The 20367-nt window shown below is 41.2% G+C and overlaps 1 protein-coding gene across 6 annotated transcripts in view; it reads right to left on the bottom strand.

Moving 5' to 3' along the window:
* Positions 1-20367, bottom strand: part of CFAP95 (cilia and flagella associated protein 95) — a 91758-nt gene that overhangs the window by 40359 nt on the left and 31032 nt on the right. For all 6 annotated transcript variants that reach the window (XM_077759402.1, XM_077759399.1, XM_077759404.1 and 3 more), the window contains exons 3-4: positions 11726-11844; positions 9473-9541 (exon numbers count right to left, since the gene is read on the bottom strand). In XM_077759402.1, coding sequence (XP_077615528.1) covers positions 9473-9541; positions 11726-11844 — 188 coding nt within the window. The remainder of the gene's footprint in view (positions 1-9472; positions 9542-11725; positions 11845-20367) is intronic.

Raw genomic sequence — 20367 nt, forward strand, 5'->3', positions numbered from 1 at the left:
GGTCCTTGTGATGTCTGTGAGACCTACAGTCATCCAGGCACTTGAATGGATGGAAAGATCCAAGATAGCTCATTCTCATGTCTGGCAGTTGGTTTTGTCTGAGGTCTGAGAGCTTAGCTGGAGCTGTCAACACAGTGCCTTGGTTCTCTTCCATGTGTCTTGGGCTTCTCACAGCATGTTGGCTAGAGGCCAAGAATCAGAAAGTAGGAACTACCAGTCTCATAGGGTCTGCTCTCTGGTGTCCCAGAGATCACTTCTGCTACATTCTATTGATCAAAGCAAGTCACAAGGCCAGCCCAGATTTATAAGACAGGCCAATGACCTCTGCCTCTTGATGGGAGCTGTGGCATGCATGCACAGAGAAGGAGAGGACTGTTGGTAGCTACTTCCGGGGACTAGAGACCAAATAAGTAAATTGAATAAGGCTATCTTCATAATTTTATCTTGAGGGCCTCACTGAGCACACCTGAATATGCAAATAAACTTCAGTTTGGTACCTGTAGTGTGACTGGCTATTCTAATGTCGTTAGATACAATAAAGCTTTATAGGGATCTTTCAGCCATCATGCCACATGTCAGCACTGTGATGCTAACAAGCACTATACCAGGTGCTTTCACATAACTTTTCTTATCAAGTTATACGAATTACACTGCAAGGATAGCAATAAAGTAGGCCGTTGCTATCCGCCATTAAAACACTCCTGTGCCAAGGCACACAAGCCAAGTTAGGACCTGAGCCACATCCCCAAATATTAACAAATGGAAAAGTGTCCCACCTGCTTAACTGTTTGGTTTCAATGTTATGTCAGGTAAGGGAGGATACCCTAAATGCAGGAATAGCACAAAGGGCAATAGCATTTAGGTTGACCCTGAAATCATTTCAGCAAATTTGACCAACTATAAAAGCCATCATTACTCAGCACCTGCCAAGCCACCCATTCCAGGCAGCCCGAGTGAGATGAGCTCAGGTCTCTTGCCTCACAGGGGGAAAGTTCCAAACCAAGAGTTCCAAGCCAAAGTTCCTAAGGTATGTCCTAAGAATCAGTAGCCATGTTATTTGAAAAATGAAAAATTTGAATCCAGAAATTTTAAGAGATAAAGAACCTTTCACCAGTATTTCCTTTTAATGGCTTGGTGCTCAAGACCTAGCCTGCCTAAATGCAGCAAATAACAACTCCATGTTCAGAGTTCTCTTAGTTGGCCTAGAATTCAAAGAGGCAGAATAGAAGAGTGGCTAAGACCAAGAGCTTTGGCCTTAGACAATCTCAGTCCAAATCCTGACTCATCACTTACCTGCTCTGAGAATTTGAACATGTTGCTTGACTTCTCTGTGCTTTTGTTTTTCCAACCATAGAAAGTAGGTCACGTAGATGGAACAAAATCATATGAGTTTTGCAGGAAGTGAATGAGTTAGCAACATTAGAATGGTGCCGGGCACACAATACATACCATATAAGTATTTGCTATTTGTAGTATTACTTAAAGTTATAAGTTATAGAAACCCAACTCAAACTCAATTAAGAAAAAAAAGGAAAATACCAGCACATATTAAAAGAATCCCATCAGAACAGTCTTTTTCTACACCTCTGCTTCACTTCACTTACAGATAAATGCTCCCCCTGCAGCAAGATGCCCTCTGTAACTTGCCACCTGGTAAATGTTCGGGCATCTTGCCCAAAACTTCCATTACAATCCTAGAATGCTTCCTGAATGGCTGGCCTAGGTCATATGGCCAACACATGGGCTTGTGGGAGGTGGGGGTGGGGAGGAGAATCAGCCTGTTAGCACATAGTCTGGCCACATTACACTGAATGGGAAGCAAAAGGTCCTCCAGTGAGCAAGATGGGGAATCAAGAATGGGGTTCCGGTCTGTCTCACTCCTATTGCATGGTCGCTCCATCACATCATTCTCCTCTTCACATTTTCTTTGTTGTTATTCTCATCACCTTCATCACAGGGCAGTTTTTCAAACGTTTTTCCCTTCTGGAAAAATGTTCAACAACTGGATGGCATTTTACCAACAGACAAGCCACTGCCTAAGTGCCCAAGTAGAAAACAAAAGCAAATGCCTTGCACTGTACTTTGAGAAAAGGAAAAAACAAAATAACACCTCTTACTATTCATATTCAGTCCCTTTCCTCTAAAGAGTGCCAAAGGTTTTATAGATGCTAAATGCCCCAGTGAGAGAAATAAATGGAAAGAGTTGAAGGTGCGGTCTCAGCTCGCTATGGCTACTGGGAAGTAATCATTCCACACACATATGGATAAGTGCTCTATGCCAACAGTGAACACTTAACTGCCTGAACTACTTTTGGCCTCATTTAACTTGTCTATTTATGAGACTACAGATGCCTTTCTCCTTAGAACCATAAAACTTTAGAGCAGGAAAGGACTTTACAGATCATTTGGTTCAATCTCTTCATTTTATAGATGGAAACAACTGGAACCCAGAGAGGCTTATTAGCCAGCACAAGGTCACATAGCCGGTTTAGTGCAGGTCCAGAAGTAGAACCCATGTCTCCTATCTTCTCATACCATGCCTTTTCTGAAAAACCACACTATCTCCAAAAAGCTAGCCAGTGATCCAAAACACTATCAATTTCTTTCTTCTCCAGTCATGTGTATCACATAAGCGTTTGGATGACTTCTGGAAATGAGATGCATTGATTATAAAATTTTGACAATATCTACTAATCACTAGCACCGGGAGACCATGAAATTTGGTAAAAGCATCAGGACACAGTAGTTAGCGGCTGTCCTTGTAAGGGATGCTTTCATACTTCTCCATCCTCCAGCAGGCAGTCAGTACTTCTGGGCTGCCCTCAAACTGACACAGGCTCCAGGGGTAAGCTTCTCACCCAGCGCATAGTCTATGCCAGAGGTGGCTCTTCCCTGTCAAAAGAAATTAGCTTCCCCTGTGAACCACTACCTCAAGAGCATGCATGGTTACATATGCATATTTAAGTAAGGGCTTCTGAGAAATAAGATCTTAAAACTATATTTATACTAAATCTCATTTGCAAAATTGGATCTACTTGATACAGCTTTTGTTGTTGTTTGCTCTGTTTGTTCTGTTGCTTTGGTTTCTGGTTGGTTGCTTGCTTAATGGTCACAGATGCAGTCCAAATATTATACATGGAAAACCTTACTTCTTAGAATGAATCAGCTACAACTGTCTGTTCCTATGAACAAATCATAAGATAATTTTGTATAAGATCATCACATACCTAAGGGCCTTCTGATAATCAGTGAGTTAGCTTTTCAAATTAAGTACAAGTTCTTGAGAACTTGAATTCTTGAGAGCAAGATGGGAGGGCAAAGAAAGTCTCTTACTAATTATATTCATGTTCTGATCTACTTTTCCTATGTGCCTTAAAGGAAATGTGTCTCATTACTTTTCTCTGCCTTTAATGTCTCTACCATGTAGTAAAAGGAGTATGTGTCAGAGACCCCCTAAAACATGCAACTGTCCCCATCTGGGACCAGAAGAGCACTGTTGGTGGCCTCTCTGACCCTCACCCCTTCTGTTGCTGGTCAGGGTGAATTCCTTGGAAACTCACTGATAGAAATGTAACCAGCTCTCAAGAGAAACAATAACTCTAGTTCTTAGACAAGCTCAATCCAGCCTCAATGTACATAAATCTCACTTTTAAAGTTAAGTCATTGGTATAACTTTTAGTCTCAACCTTACTGCTCCCTACATTATAATTTTTAAACATTTATCTCAGTCTGTGACATATGTGGAAGGAGTTATCCACAGAGCCCTTTTCTCTAGGTAAGGCCAGCAGTGAGAAGTGGTGTCCGAACACTCTAGTCTTTCCTATTTTCAGTGTTTCAGAAATGTTTGCTGCCAGTTTAAGGAGGAAGGGTGTTGCATCTTCTTGACATTGGTCCAAAATAAAGTAAGCTGGCTATCATTGAGTTGTGAGAAAAGAAACAAATTGTTGGGGGCCCAGGTGGCTCAGTCAGTTAAGCGTTTGACTCTTGGTCTCGCTCAGGTCATGATCTCACCACACGTGGGACTGAGCCCCATGTCAGGCTCTTTGCTGACAGCGTGCAGCCTGCTTGGGATCCTCTCTCTCTCTCAATCTGTCTCTCAAAATAAATAAATGAATGAGCACTTTTTAAAAAAAGAACAGACTATCAAGTGCCATCACAATATAATGAATGTTATCTAAAAATTAAATAAATGCATCTGGGTAACGTCCCCTTAACAACAAAACTATACGTACATTCTGATTTTTTTTGTGTGAAGAGGTAACTGGAAGCTTAAATTTACATTATGATTACAGCCTTTCTTTTATAAGTTGAAGCACATTACTTTGGTCCATTGAGCAAACTCATTCTTATTCATTGCCTTTTAAAGTTGACATTTAACTTCCACAGCTGTACAGTTGGTAAGAAGCAAAAGAATATTTAATATTAAAGAAAGCAGACTCTAAAACACCACAGAATTCTATGGTATGGACTATCCTATAATTAGTGTACTGAAAGAAGGAATTACATATGAAATTAATGAAGGACAGTCGAAGGTGTTCATATATTTATTTCCTTGCTGATAATCAAATAAGACAAACAAGTAATTCAGCAATTCCAACTAAGAAGGGCTGATTTTCTAGACTATGTCTTCTAATGCATTTACCAAAATAGAACTGAGAACAACTTGTGGTTCTACAAGTCTTGAAACCCTAAATCAAATAAGATAGGAAAGAGCAATACCTCTCCTTTATTAAAATTTTCTGCTCAACACCAGAAATAATCTATTCGTTCAAGAAATGATTACTATGCAGCTGCTAGAGGTCAAGCTCTCTGGTAGGAACTGGGGATGGAGCTGTCACGGTCTTGCCCTCTAGAGCATGGAGTTTAGCAAGAAAGACAAACAGGGATGCAAATAATTGCAACCACGATTAATAGTGTTAGGATGAAAGAAGCACACAATGCCATGGATACCCACAGGGGACCTATCAAGTTGTGGGGGCTGGGGTGACAATAGAAAGGGAGGGTCCTCTGGAGGAGGTGACATTTCAGATGCGACTTGAAACTTTGGAGTTAAGATGAACTGTCCACATCACATTTTGTTCCTTCAAAAAACTCCACTAATATATGAAAGAGGCTTACAAAATAAACCCATAAGGATACGGAGAACAGGAAAAGGGACATGAGAAACAAATTTTGGAAGCTCGAGAGAAGAGGAACAAGTGGTGTCTGACTCAGCAGAAAGCTGAGTGAGTTCTGAGGCAACAGAGGAAGACTGGGCTGGAGCTGCTGGAGAAGCAGAGCCCCAGGTCCCTGTCACTCTCCACTGCTGGCACTGTCCCTTCTCTCTTCCAGCAGGAACTAGAAATTTATCCACTAGAAAGGGAAAAAGAGAGGTGCCTGGGGGGCTCAGTCGGTTCAGCATACGACTTCAGCTCAGGTCATGATCTCACAGTTCATGGATTCCAGCCCCGCATCGGGCTCTGTGCTGACAGCACGGAACCTAGAGCTGCTTCGGATTCTGTGTCTCCCTCTCTTTCTGCCCCTCCCCTGCTTGTGCTCTGTCTCTCTCTCTCTCAAAGGTAAATAAACATTAAAAAAAACTTTAAGGGTAAAAGAGACTCATTGATCAACAACACGATTCCGTGACCATACATAATGAAGGATTAATATTGATGTCCCAGCAAAATGCCCTGCTCACTCCAAGAACAGAGGTGCCAGTCCTCCACGCTTCAGAGGGTCAAATAAGGGCACCTCCTCTGGGGAATCTGACCAGCCCAAGAGGAAAGACTAAAATACTGACACCAGGCTTCCTGGGGGGGAGGGGGGGGAGGGCTGGGAGTCGGGGGGAAGACCCACCTAGATTCTTCCAGTAAAGCTCCAGGTCATTAAGCTTCACTCACAGGCTCTTAATCATGAGCAGAAAAGCAAGGGTTGATTACCAGAGCCCTCAAGAAAGCCTCCAGCATAAATAGGATACCATACAAACAAAAATGAAAACAGAAACAAAAAAGCATTTGACAGGAAAGAGAGAAAAAAATTTAAGAAAAACAAACTATCATTAACATTCCCAGATACAACACTGGACTCATGAAAGAAAAAAAGGATCCAATAAAAACAGAAGGATTCAAAAAACAAACCAAAAAACCCCCTCAATAGTAGGGTTGAAGAAACAGAGAGAAGACAGTAAAGACAACAACAAAACAGAAAGACAAGAAAAGTGGAGGACCAGGCCACGCAATTCAACATCCAAATAAAGGATTTCCAAAAAGAAAGAACAGAGAAAATAGAAGGTATTTATTTATCTCATCAATGAGATAAATTAAGAACATTTCTCTGAATTGATAGTTTCTAGACTGAGTTTGCGGAGTGTCTGGCCCAGCGGACTTGCACAGCACTTAGCACGTACACATCAATTACCGTTCTAATTATCTTACGTATATTAACTTGCTTAATCATCACCACAACCCTAGAACACAGACGCCTTTATAATTATCATCTTCATTTTACAAATGAAGACATTGAAAGGGCTAAGCAACTTGCCCAAGATCACACAGGGCCCAGATGTGAAGGCAGGTGATGTAGTCCTGGACCACGCAGCACGACATTACCATGCAGGACAGAGCATACTCTGTAAAAGTTCAGAATACACTACAGACAGTTCTGTTTGATTTTTTTAAACCAGGGTTATCTATTATTTCCATAGTGCATGCAGGGCCGCATTCCTGACCAAGAGCCCATGGGAAACCCCATGCAGACTCTTCTTTCCGCCTCCACACACAACTTCCTTCTCTCTGACACCTTGGTCCTACAAATTTGAGTTACATTCAGAAGCTCTAAAATCCTATGCCTGCTTCTTAACTCAACAAGAAGACTGCTGTGCAGTTGGGCTCACCCCCTTCACCACAGCTAGAAGAAGTGTTCTCAGAGAGTGAGTCGGGGAGAATGAGATGCCCTGGCCCCTGCCTCCAGCACAGAGCACACAGTTGCTACCCACCACCTGGTGACAGCTGCCCACTGTATTTTGCCCGGTTCTTTAGCTATGCATGGCAGGATGGTAAGTCTGCAACCAGTCCTTGTGTGCCTGGAGATATCTTCATCTGACCCTCCCATTTAAAAGTTCTAGCTTCAAAATTCTTTTCCTTCAACACTTCAATGTTATGGGTTTCCATCCCGTGTTGCTGTTGGAAAGTTAACGTAAACTTGAGTTTTGTTATTTTGTCTGATGTTTGGAACTGTTTCCTTTATTTCTCCAAGTAATAAACTTTTAAATTCCTGTTCCATTTGTTCCACTGGGTCTGCTTCCTCTGGTATAAGTTGTCTATGTCTTGTCATTTTTCATGATGCTTTTATTCTTTAGATGTGTCATGATATTTTTTAACTGGAACTTCGTCTGTATTACTACTGAGACTACCAGATGCCTCTGCTTTGATGACTACAAAGGTGGCCCATTGAAAAGGGAGGCTCAACTGGTGTCTTCACTGTGAACGAGGCTGATGTGAGTTGAGCACTGCTACTACTACTCTCTAGGCTTAACTGTGCTTGTTTTCCCTGGCATTTCTGTCTCTTTTAGATGCACTGCCTACTTCCTCCATATACAAGACTGCTTTCTCAAATTGGAGTTGGGGGAGACAGCTCAGGGTCCTACTGGAGATCTATGGCTGGCATTACAGATTTCAATGCTAAGATCAGAGTGATTTCAGGGAGGTAGATTGTTGGTATCAAATCATCTAGTATGTAGAGCCCTCCGTGTCTCATTTCCTGTCCTGGACTAAAAACAATGCAGAAACTCCAAGTTTGCACACACAATAGACAAGACTCGTCAAGCTCTTGTATAAGCCTGGCCCATCAAGATCACTGCTTGCACCCTGCACTGGTTCAGGACTCCATCTAGAGACTTCAACCTTTGCCTTCTCTCTTCTCCTCCCCCCCTCCTATCTCCTAGTTCTCTCTTCCTTTAGCCCATCATTTTCTTTAGAGTTTCTTAACGTTTGGATACAGTTGCCAAAGTCTGGCTTGGGATTCATTCTGCCTTTCCATGTCGTTGCTAGTATTTCCAGATTTCAGTGCAGAGAAGGGAGCCAGTGGGATTTTTTTTAGCTCATCACCTTCATGGAAGCCAGAAGTCCACCCTCCTCAGGGATCATTCGGAAATACTCCCTGTGGACCTTCCAGCTCACTTAGATAAGCTACAGCAGCCCGTGGGAGACACGGCCCAGGTCAGCCCCGCTGCAGCAATCAAGGTTAGAACGTGCACAGTTAGAACACCTGGCCAGAAGTTCAAGTGACTGTGAAATGGGGTGTGGGGCATTATCATTTGGGACATTTCCCAGCTCAACCCCAGGCAGACTACAAAGTGGCTCAGTTCTAACACCAGACAGTTCTCACAGGAAGCAAAAACATCTACATTGCTGGTAATGATGACATGTACCCATATCTACATAATGCACAATTCAATACTTAGAATTTTATCATGCTTGTAAGTATCTATATTTCCCTATCACTTACCTATACATCATTACTGAAATTATGAAAGTTTGTCTTCTTTAGAAAGATGAGTGGAAGACAAATTTGTTTTCTGTAGTAACAAGTCATGCTGCCCCAAAATAAACGTATTTCTTTTATCAGTAAAAATTAGCAGTCTCTTGCTCGATAGTCCATGCTCATCATTCACAGTAATGTTCCATAAAGTCACCAGAAACACTGAATTAGCAGATACGGAACCACTGCTCTAGGGGAAACATAGGGCTAGGTTCCTGAGAGCCTCCAGCCACAACATTTTCCTAAGCCAATTAGTACATGCCCTGGTTTTATGTGTGTTTCTGCTTAAAGACACTTTATTTAATATGGACTGCTAATTCATTAACATTGAACATGGCCAACAGCTCCATAGCTCATGCCTGAAGGAAACCTACCTAATACGCATGTTTTCTCCCTAAGTCACATCACAGTCCTTTTGTGCTTGGGACAGGAGACAGCACTTGAACATTGTACTCATAAGCCATTTCAAACAGCAAAATCACCAACAAAAAGCATAGGCAAAAAAGGAGAAGTCATGGCAGTAAATAGGTGGGGAGAAGGACACTCGTGTACAGTAGGTGAGCTGAAATGGGAAGGTAGAGTTCTGCTTTCCCCCGCTCAGCTGGGAATGTGCACACTAATTGGCTCAATTGTGCTGCCTTTCGACGCATATCCACGAATGACTGCACAGCACCCTGAGCACTGACTGATTTGGGGGTTACAAATAAATTATAGCAAGCAGGAGACTTTGCAAATATAGTATCCACAAATAATGAGGACTGACTGTACTATTATTATTAGTGCTTGCAAACTGATGGGAAAACAAAACCCTTGTTAAAGGATAGGAGACCATGAAGTGCCATGTAAAGGGTATTTTGTTGACCTGGTAGACTCCTCACCCCCTCACTTCTGCAAACAAACCTCCCAATTAATGAAGAAACATTTGGTGCAATCTGCAGCAGTTTAGGGAACTAACATTTTGCGACGATCTGGTGGGTGTCTAGTAAAGAGAGCTCCAAAGCCAGTAGCAGGCAATCCAGTGTCCCTGGAAACAAGACAACAATTTTTAGAAAGCATGTCAGACTGACATTTATAAACTTTCAAAGCCATACAAAACTTACTTGGAGCTGGATTTCTTTAATCCTTTTTATTTTTTATTTTAATTCTAGTGTAGTTAACATACAGTGTTACGTTAGATTCAGGTGTACAATATAGAGATTCCACAGCTCCATACAAAGAAAGGGGTATTTAAATCGCAGTTGGCTAATAATCTAGTTATTCAAGCTGCTGAGACGGGGAGTGGCAGTAGTAAAAGTGTGGCTGTAAGTAGGACTGATCAAACAACAGTGCTTGGTACTGAGATATGGCTCATGGTTTTATATTAACAATTATAGTAATAAAATTGATAGAACCTATAATTGGGGATATACCCGTTAAATGTAGGGAAAGGATAGTTAGGTCCAAGAAGCTTCTGGACGAACTGGACCACCCGCTAGCTGGAGGTGGGTACACAGTGCAACCTGTTCCAGTACCTGCTTCAACTACTGACTTTGTGAGCAAGGGAGACAGTGATGGGGGCGGTAGACAGAAAATGCTCTATTGGGAGCTCCAGGTATTAATGGGATCGGTCAGTTTCTTTTTTTCTTTTAATTTTTTAAAAAAAAATTTTTTTTTAATGTTTTATTTTTATTTCTAGGAGGGAGAGAGAGAGAGACAGCGTGAGCAGGGGAGGGTCAGAGAGAGAGGGAGTCACAGACTGAAATAGGCTCCAGGCTCTGAGCTGGCAGTCAGCACAGAACCCGACGCGGGGCTCAAACCCACGAACTGCGAGATCATGACCTAAGCGAAAGTCGGACGCTTAACCGACTAAGCCACCCAGGCGCCCCTCTTTTAATTTTTTTTAATGATTTATTTCTGAGAGAGAGAGAGAGCGTAAGCAGGGGAGGGGCAGAAAGAGAAGGAGACACAGAATCTGAAACAGTCTCCAGGCTCTGAGCTGGCTGTCAGCACAGCGTCCAATGCGGGGCCCAAACCCAACAACCATGAAATCATGACCTGAGCCAAAGTTGGACACTTAACCGACAGAGCCACCCAGGTGCCCCAGGATCAGTCAGGTTCTGAACCCTCCCTCCAAGTATAACTTGTATAACCATGAATAAAATTAACACAAATGTGCATGGGTGGTATAGCTGGGACAGAATTTGTATGATAGTTTTTTAAAAGATTTTCATGTCTGCAACTTTCATGCACCTTGCAAAATAAAATGTCCCAACAAGTAAATGAAAAATTCAGCATTTTTGTCACTGTTTTGACTACATTTTCCAACAGTTACAAGATAAGACAGAGTCTATGGATAGGCTTTTCCATGGAAAGGCATTATGCCAAGTTGCAGGACTATAGATATGTAAGAAATAGTTCTCTGGGATGCCTTCGTCGGTTAAGCATCTGGCTCCTGACTTCAGCTCAGATCATGATCTCACAGTTTGTTGAGTTCGAGCCCCATATCAGGCTCTGTGCTGGCAGCACACAGGCTGCTTGGGATTCTTTCTGTCTTTCTCCCTCTCTCACTGCCCCTCCCCTGCTTGCACTCTGTATCTCTCTCAAAAATAAATAAACATAAGAAAAATTTTTTAAAAGAAATAGTTTCTCTTTTCAAGGAACTATTTCAAGGGAAACACACATACATATTAATAACTAGAATGTAAGTCCAACTCCTATGAAGAGCATAAACAAAACGCTCAGAGAGCAAGAATATAAGAGCAATTAATCCTGACTAATGACAGCTTACCTATTTTTTACTGCTTTTCAGGCAATATTTCTATCAACATGTCATACTTCTCTACATCTACACTTCCCAACAACCCTATGAAGTAGATACTTCTTATAATTCCCATTTTACATGTTGGCAAACTGAAGATTATAGACACTATCTACTTTCACAAGTGAAGGGTGGAGCTGGTATTCAAACCTAAATAGTCAGAAGACTGACCAGAAAAAAATTATGTAAAGAGGACCCAGAATGGGTAATGCTGATTGGCAAACAACTGAAGGAAAGTGAATTCTAGACACAGGGCATGGCATGAACAGAAAGCACAGAAGCTGGAGATGTGTTCATTGTGGTTGCTGTGGTCGTGTAATGGTAGCCGGGGCCACTGCACCTCCTCACTACTCGTCCAAACCCTTTCCTGCACATGTATGTTCTATAAGTGAAGGAAAGTATTAAGAATACCTTTCAATAATCCCAGAGCTCATTGTTTCTTCATTCAGTAAAGCCTTTCTCTTTGTTGTAGCCAATTCTCTGTTTAAATAAATTTGTGCCATTTGTTCATGTGTTTCTGATATCCAAATCTGGAAAAATAGAAGGTACATATAAGAAAAGTAAATACAATGCCAAAAATGGTCAGTTACTAAAATATTTTTGTTGAAGTACATTTCTGATTTTTTTTTAAGAGAGAGAGACAGAAAGGGTGTGCATGTGTGTGTGAGCAGGGGGAGGGGTACAGAGAGGGAGGGAGAGAGAGAGAGAGAGAGAGAGAGAATCTTAAGCAGACTTCATACCAGTGAGGAGCTCAACATGGTGCTTGAGCTCATGACACTGGGATTATGATCTGAGCAAAAATCAAGAGTCAGATGCTTAACTGACCGCAACACCCAGGGGCCCCAAAGTATATTCTGATTTTAACTGTTGACACTGTTGACATTAGAAAGCACCTGGTGGCTCAGTTGGTTAAGTGTCCAACTTTAGCTCAGGTCATGATCTCACAGTTTGTGGATTTGAGCCCCATGCCAGGCTCTGCACTGACATGCCAGGTTCTGAAGAACTCGGAGCCTGCTTGGGATTCTCATTCTCTCTCTCTCTCTCTTTCTCTCTCTCTCTCCCTCTCTCTCTACCCCTCCCCTGCTTGTGTCCTCTCTCTCTCCCTCTCTCTCTCTCTTAAAAATAAATACACTTTAAAAAATACCTCTTAGCAGTCAACTATTTCATTGTAAATATCTGAAAATGCCAATTCCTTACTATGTTACTGGAAAATAAAAAATCAAATTGGTTGTTTCTATGAAATGCCTTCAACTAAGTACTGACTTATACGTTCTTCTCAAGGTTATTATATGTTAAGTAAGAAAGTGTTTGTAGCAATCACTCTGTAAGTCACATGGGACTTGAGACACCAGCACCAGCACCAGTACCAGCAGCAGTAGCAGCAGGACCACCACCATCACTATCCGTCCTCCAGTGCGGATTATTCAATAAACTATCAGGCAACTATTACTATGAGAAAGACCTGTAAGACGTCTTCAATTGAAGAAGCCTCATGGGTAACATCTGGAGGATCTTATGAACAAAAATGGACACTGAAGATTCAATATTTTTTCCATTCCAAACTCTAGAAGATCGTGAATGTGGGGGTTCGCAGCAGAGAAGCAGAACTCACCACCACCAAGAGAACCCATTACTCTCCCCAAACCTGAAGACTAACTTCCCTAAGACATCCAGTGAAGTCCTAGATCACATTAATCCCACCAGGTTTTGGGTTTTTTGTTTTTGTTTTTGCTTTTGTTTTAAAGAGAGAGAGAAAAACCTCTGTTTAGATATTTGGAGACTTCAACAACAAGAATATCTTAGCTATAGTCAAACATCAGTATAATAAGGTTCTGCTGTAAGTGGGAACCTACCCTACTCAAAGCAGTTTTAACTATAGTCTCTGGCCCCAGTTCCCTGGTCTACTCCATGGCTCTATAGATCCTTGGCTTCTCTGACCAATGTTCTCTAAAACCTCACCCTCCTGAATCACCAGCCACCCAGCACAATTTCTCAGCTCTCACTCCTTATACCCTTTGTTCAAGTACTCCCCCTCATAGACTCCCAGGTTCACAAGTCAATGGTAAAGGACACTGTATTATTGAGCTTTATATTATATACTTTAACAAAAAAGTAAGACATTTCTTTTGGGAAAAAAATTGCTATTCACCATTTTGTTTTCATGAGTAAGGCTGACCCAAAAATTAACCTTAGATAACGCTCTGATCATTTTCAGCAGTAAAATATTTCAATAATCAATCAACACCTTTGAAAATTATATGAAACAAAGATATTTGCAAACATGAAATAATGAGTTAAAAGAAAAACAATAGCATTAGGTGGATTTAAGTTTATTGAGTGATTATTTTGTATCATACAATGTACTAAGCACTTCAGTTTTAGTATATGCGTGAGCACTGTATTAAGCACTTCATACGCATGATTTCATTAAATATGCAAAACAATCCCATGAGTCTTGCGTATCAATCATAGCCACAGAAAGAAAAGAACAATCAAATGGGGAACTGAGGAGAGTATAATGAAGGACCTATTTATATAAAAGTGTGTGGCCAGCTTTGGAAAAATCAACCATGTTGAAGTACCCTGAGGATAGCAATTGTGGCGAGCCATAGGGTAGAACCTAGTAAGGCCTATAGCTGTAAAGAGGTCACTTGGTAGTTGTGGGTTTCAGAACAGACATACAGTATTTGGATTGCCCTTATAAATACCATAAACTGAGTGACTTATAAACAACAGAAATTTATTTCTCACAGTTCTGGAGGCTGGGAAGTCCAAGATTAAGGCACCAGCAGTGTCTGGTGAGAGCCTGCTTCCTGGTTGATGGAAAGCCATCTTTTGACCATATCCTCACACAGCAGAAGGAAGGAAGAAAATCTCTGGGGTCTCTTTTATTAGGGCACTAATCCCATTTCTGAGGACTCTACCCTCATGACCTAATCACTTCCCAAGTGCCTACCTCCAAATTTCATCACCTGGGGGTTAGGATTTCAACATTTGAGTTTTGGGGGGACACAAACATTCAGTCTATAGCACACAGCCACTGCCAAACCTTAGCCCTGCAGGGAGAAAAACCACAGGAATAAATGTCCAAGCTAACTCTCCTACCACCTCTGATAATCTGTCAGTGTCTTCCACAGAAGGCCAGAGGGCAAGGAAGCTCATCAAAGCCATCCATAAAGGTCAGCTTCTGGGCACAGAGCAGGGTTGAGAAGGATGAAGAGTAGATCTGAAGGGAGAAAGGAAGAACACTTGGCATGGTTTCTCTTCATTTTAGGGAAGGGAAAACTGAGGCTGAAACAGATTAAGCAACACCTAGGTAAACCAGCGAGAAGGCAGAAGTTACACAATTCAAAATATGCAATCTGGCTCATTCGTTCATCAATCCATCGTCTATGAAATGCCAGGCTGCAGTAGTAAACCAACTCCAGAGACTCTGCTGACTGTAGCTTAGTGAGTTGCAGTAAAGCATGGGGATAATGGCAATAACAATAGCACATGGCCAGACACTATTCTGTCTTCACATTAAATGTTCAGAAAACTCTACTATCCCCACTTTACACTTGAGGAGATAAAGACATGGAAAGTTTTTTTTTTTTTTAATTTTTTTTTAATGTTTTTTTTTTATTTATTTCTNGGCGCCCCAAGACATGGAAAGTTTTAAACTCCTGATCAAAGTTACAACCTAGTAAGTGGTGGGGCCAAGAATCAAAGAGAAGCCATCTGTCTCCAGAGCCCACTCTTAACCTCTGTGTTTCCTGTGTCAGGAGCAAATGCTGTCCATCAATTTCATCAGTAACAGGACCCCACAATTTTAGCTGGGCATATGGTGTTTCAAACTACACTTTCTAGTGTCCTTTATTTTTTAAGAAAGTTTTTAAAGTTTTAATTTAAATTCCAGTTAGTTAACGTACAGTGTAAAATTAGTTTCAGGTGTACAGTACAGTGATTCAACACTGCTCTACAACACCTGGTGCTCATCATAATAGGTGCACTTCTAGTCTCCCTTATACTTACATAGGACTAGCGACTGGCTCTGAACAACGAGACATAAATGGAAGTAATTTACACAACCTCCAGGAAAGGTCCTGCTTCTGTTTTTCCCTTCCGGCTGCCTGAAATGTGGACATAACGGCAGGTCTCTGGCAGCCACGTAGGACTCTGCACAAGCGATGGCATAATTGAAAGCTGGAAGGAATAGGTCTCTGACAATCTGTGCAACTGCCCACCAGTCCTCACCTGCTATCCAGATTCTTTATAGGAAAGAATAAAACCTTATGTGAACAGCCACTGTTGATCTGTGGTTTCTGCTGCATGTGGGCAAACCTAATCCTACACCATTTTCATGTGAAAAATCACTTTGGTCTAGAAATGCTCATAACCTGACATAAGGGTGGATAATTTATAAAAGCACTACCATATGTTTAAAAGTCTTTTGGGCTCTCTACATGCATATAGATATATATCACAAACTGGAGATTGGCAATTTGGTGTGTGAGATAGCTAAGTTAACAGAGTACAAACTCACAGGATAATCACTAAAATTTCCATTAAATTTGCATAATAAAATCTAGCTTGAGTCGAATGGTAATATAAAAAAAATCTAATGTGTATATAGGAAGTTCACTTCATAATGTTATTCTTATTCCCCATTTTCCCAAGTATCAATTTTTCTTAAAATCCCAACTTCTAATCTTCCAAGATGAACTCTTCCGGTATGTGCAGCATTTAAGAAATCCCAGTAGACATGTAACCTGGGTAACTGGTACAGGGAAAGAGAAAGTCATTTATGACTTCCCCTCAAGTTCCACACTTGAGGGTAAACAGACTCCTTCTGCTGTGGATGACTTACTCACAGAAGAATCTCTCTCGGGAAGATTCATTTTAGATGAACACTAATTGACATTTCTTTCTTATGTTGTTTATAGGGTCCCCAGAAAGCAGACTCCTCTGACTCATACTGAAGGAAATGCAGGCATTTTCCTTTTTTAAAAAATGTTCTAAATGCTTATTTATTTTTGAGAGAGAGACAGGGTGATCAGGGGAAGGGCAGAGAGAGAGGGAGACACAGAATCTGAAGCAGGATCCAGGCTCTGAGCTGTCAGCACAAAGCCTGACGTGGGGCTCAAACTCACCAACTGTGAGATCGAGACCTGAGCTCAAGTCAGATGCTTAACTGACTAAGCAACCCAGGTGCTCCTGCAGATACCTTTTAAGCCAAGTACCCTCTCTGATGCCATAGGCTTCTTTGGAAATAAGTAAGTCCCCCAACTTCAGGGTAATACTTAATCAAATTCCCTGCCCAGAATGAAGTAGCTTATCCCATGGGGATAGGAGGGGTTGAACTCAGCACGTAAATTCTCTCCAAATTCCAAATACTCTCAGCCAGGTCTCTTTAATTTCAGCCTTTTCTTTCTTTCTTTTTTTAATCTTCAAAGTGGATGAGAGATCAAGAGGCTCAAAACCATTTACTACCCCAAATGCTTTGCGTTTTCTATGTGACAGATCTGGTACCTCACTTTGGAATAAAGAAGCTGGCATCTATTATCATAGATCTTCAGTCATAACTGAGGAGTTTCATTTTGCCCTGTTAAACAGCACTTCCCCTATCAACTGTAGCTTTCTTGTACCATTGCCAAAAAGTCATCAGCATCAACAAGTAATATTGAGACTCTGTTAAAAGTCTTTATCTTTAGGGCTGCCTGGGTGGATCAGAGAAGCATGCTTGGGATTCTCCGTCTCTCTCTCTCTCTGCTCCACTCATGCAATCTCTCTATCTCTCAAAAAATAAGTAAACTTTTAAAAAAGTCTATCTTTTAAAAGGGATGATTCTTATTTCTCAGCAGTAGTTTTGCTCTTGGAAATTCTGGCTCTGTTTTCATGTCTAGGAGAACTCAGTAGCTCTATATACAGATTATTCAAAGGATCTCAAGAGAGAGGCCCCCTTCCCATCATTATTTAAACAACTGGGACTCATGGGGTTTGATCGGAAAAATGATTCCTTTCTTTTTTTCAACTACGTGTTCAATCTTTTGTTATGATCACTCTCAAATAACAAAACTGTTTCTTGTAACAAAAACAGTCTCAGTTAAGTAATTAATATTAGTAGAATAATCACAACATGGCCTTTTAGTTGTTATCTGAGGGGAAAAAAAACAGAGCAAGTGAAGAAATAGGAAATGAGCCAACCCTCCCCTCATGCACTTCCCTCTACAGGCTTTCCTGGCCTGGAGCACAGTCTCACTGGAGGAGGAGAAAGTCTTTTGGCTTCAATGCAATGCATCATTTTGATGAGATACTTTAATTACTGAAATGTGACCAAAAGACTTTCTGTGATCTGAGAGTGACCATAAAACTTATAAAATCTGCACAACATTTTATCCAGGGGTACAGAAAAGAACTAACTCCACAAAGTAGGATGAACAGACAGTGAGGACAAAGAATATAGGTGTGTGTGTGTGTGTGTGTGTGTGTGTGTGTGTGTGTGTGTGTGATTGCATCTTTTGAGTCCCATTTATTCAACATACCACTTGCATGTGCTTAAGCAAACTGATATACTGAAAAATTAAAATCTAGTTTCTCTAAAAGTTAAATTAGGCATGTTATTGACACCAAAAAAGAACTGTGAAGGAGAGTGATGGGATCAAAATGGCAGACGCCTACGTTCATTTTGTCCCAAGTCCCTAGAAATGACGGATAAGATATATGCTAGAATAAATAAACCCTTAGCTGCATAAGCAAAAAAGGGAAGTACACTCTGTTGGCCTAAATTTATACAGAATTCCTGAAAGAGGAAAGGCAGATGCACCTGTGCTGATATTGGAAAGGACAATCCACAGTAGACCCATGAGAGGACACTGAAACTGGTGGCATCAGCTCCAAGCCCAGAGATTCTGGAGACAGGCAGCAGGAGGCGGCCCTGACTCTACAGCCTGCTATCCCCAAACATCTTCCTTTTTCCTGGTTTAAGTGGTTCTTCTCCAATGGCATTTTAAATTATTCCATTTACAAAGATTTGATCCATATACCTCGTTCAGGCACTTAGAGCCGAATGCAAGAAGCATCTGTAAGACTATAGTGGCCAAAACACTATTCTACTATGTTAATCAAAGGGAAAAAACTACCTGAACCAATTAAGTAAATGATAATTGATTTTCTCAGATCTGGTAGAATTATATCCTTTTCAGGGTCATCAATTTTTAAATGTCATCTTTCTATCCACTAAAACAGTTCACATTTGAGACTACTTGGCTGTTCTCTATCACTTCATAAAATGAATGTTAGTACACTTTTACAGTGTTCATTTATTTACCATTTTAAAGTCCAAAATGACTGCAATGCTATTAATACCAATATTAGCTTAATTTGCTCATTCATGTTGTCCTTTTAGTTCCAAAATTGCCTTGGCAATGATCCATTAGCTGTATAAGAAAACCTGTTTGTAAAATCACTCATGGTTTTCCTTGTTCTTTTATGTCTGATAAGATCTATGACACAGCATCAAATATACTCTGTACTTAATTCTTCTGAGTTTACTGCCTCAGAAGCGGTCTTACATACTGATTGTGACATAGCCTTTAGAAGTGGTGGATCCATGGGTGAAGGGCTTTACAAATGAAGAAACAATGATAGAAGGACTCCTGAGCATTTTAGTTCACATGGGACTCACTCTGGTATGGCTAAGCAGCACCTGAATAGCGTTTAAATAAAATACCAAGACAAAACAGTACAGTTTAAAATACAATTTCCCATACTTGCTTAGACTAGGAAAATCATCAGAGAAACCCCAGTGGCTTGAAGGACTGCTCCCCTGTGCATCTGCATCCCCCGTGGCCCCACTTGGTCTCCTGAAGCCTGAAGGACCACGGGGCTGGGATTATGCCGCCACTGAAACCTCACTGGCATGTTTCCAGATTTCAGCAACAAACAGTACTTTGGCTTCAGCCCAGGAGCTTCACTGTGGCCACCTCCACTAGGAAACCATCCACGATCCTCTCCTCAACCCGTTTCAGTTCAGGAGCCCCTCTCAGCATCCCGATCCTCTCCCTATCATAGCATCCGCTGTATACTTTGCCACTGTGGTTGTAAACCTGCACTGTCCCACGAGCCTGTGAGTTCCTGATGTATAGTGACCTCATGTCGAATTACGTTTCTTACCCCAGAACTTAGCAAAATAGTAGGGCCTCAATATATACTTGTGGAATATATTCCTCCCTCCCTGCCTCCCTCCTTTTTCTTCCCTTCCTTCTTGCCTATCTTCTTTTTCTTTGCCTTTTTCCTTCTTTTCTCTCTTCATTCCTTCCACAGATGTTTACTGAGCACCCACTCTGTACCAGGCACCATTCTAGGAACTGGAGAAATAGCAGAGAACAAAACAGACCAAAGTCCTTTTTCTCATGGAGCTGTTTTAGAGCCAAGTAATTTAAATGCCATGAAGAGAACTAAAAGAAGGGAAGGGGATAGAGAGGGATGATGTGAATGGCCTGCTCTTTTATCGCAAATGGACATCTAGCTCACTGACTAAGTGGGACTTGTAAGTAGGTACAATCAATAAACAAATCTATTCTTCCTCTACCACTGCCCATCCATGGTCTTTTGGAGAGGAGCATTCTTTCTTATGCTCCTTGATGACAGTTGTTGGGACTTTGTGGTTACTTTCTGATAATATAAACACCTTCTGGCTGCTTCTATCTCAAGAGAAATCTTAATGAGGTAAGTAAAATACCCAGTCCCAAGTACTGGCCAAAACTCCATTTAAAATGAAAGTTTTATTTAAAATTTCTGTACCTTGGGATCAGCTTTAGCTTGACATAACTCAGTGTGAAAAGGGAACTCATTTAGCTTCTTCCCAATTGTCCCCCTTAAAATTCTTCACTACTCATTAACTCCCTCTGGCTTCTTGAGGATTTAAGATAAGTGTGTGGGGAGATGAGGAAGAGACAGAAAAATATAAGGAAGATGGAAGTATAATTTTGTTTCGGTTTCCTCTGGGCATGTCTGAAGTCTGACCCTCTCCAGCACTGATTGATGTTCGAAACTGGCTTTCTTGAGGCCTT

Source organism: Crocuta crocuta, unplaced genomic scaffold (genome assembly GCF_008692635.1).
Source record: "Crocuta crocuta isolate KB4526 unplaced genomic scaffold, BGI_CrCroc_1.0 scaffold41, whole genome shotgun sequence".
Lineage (NCBI taxonomy): Eukaryota > Metazoa > Chordata > Mammalia > Carnivora > Hyaenidae > Crocuta > Crocuta crocuta.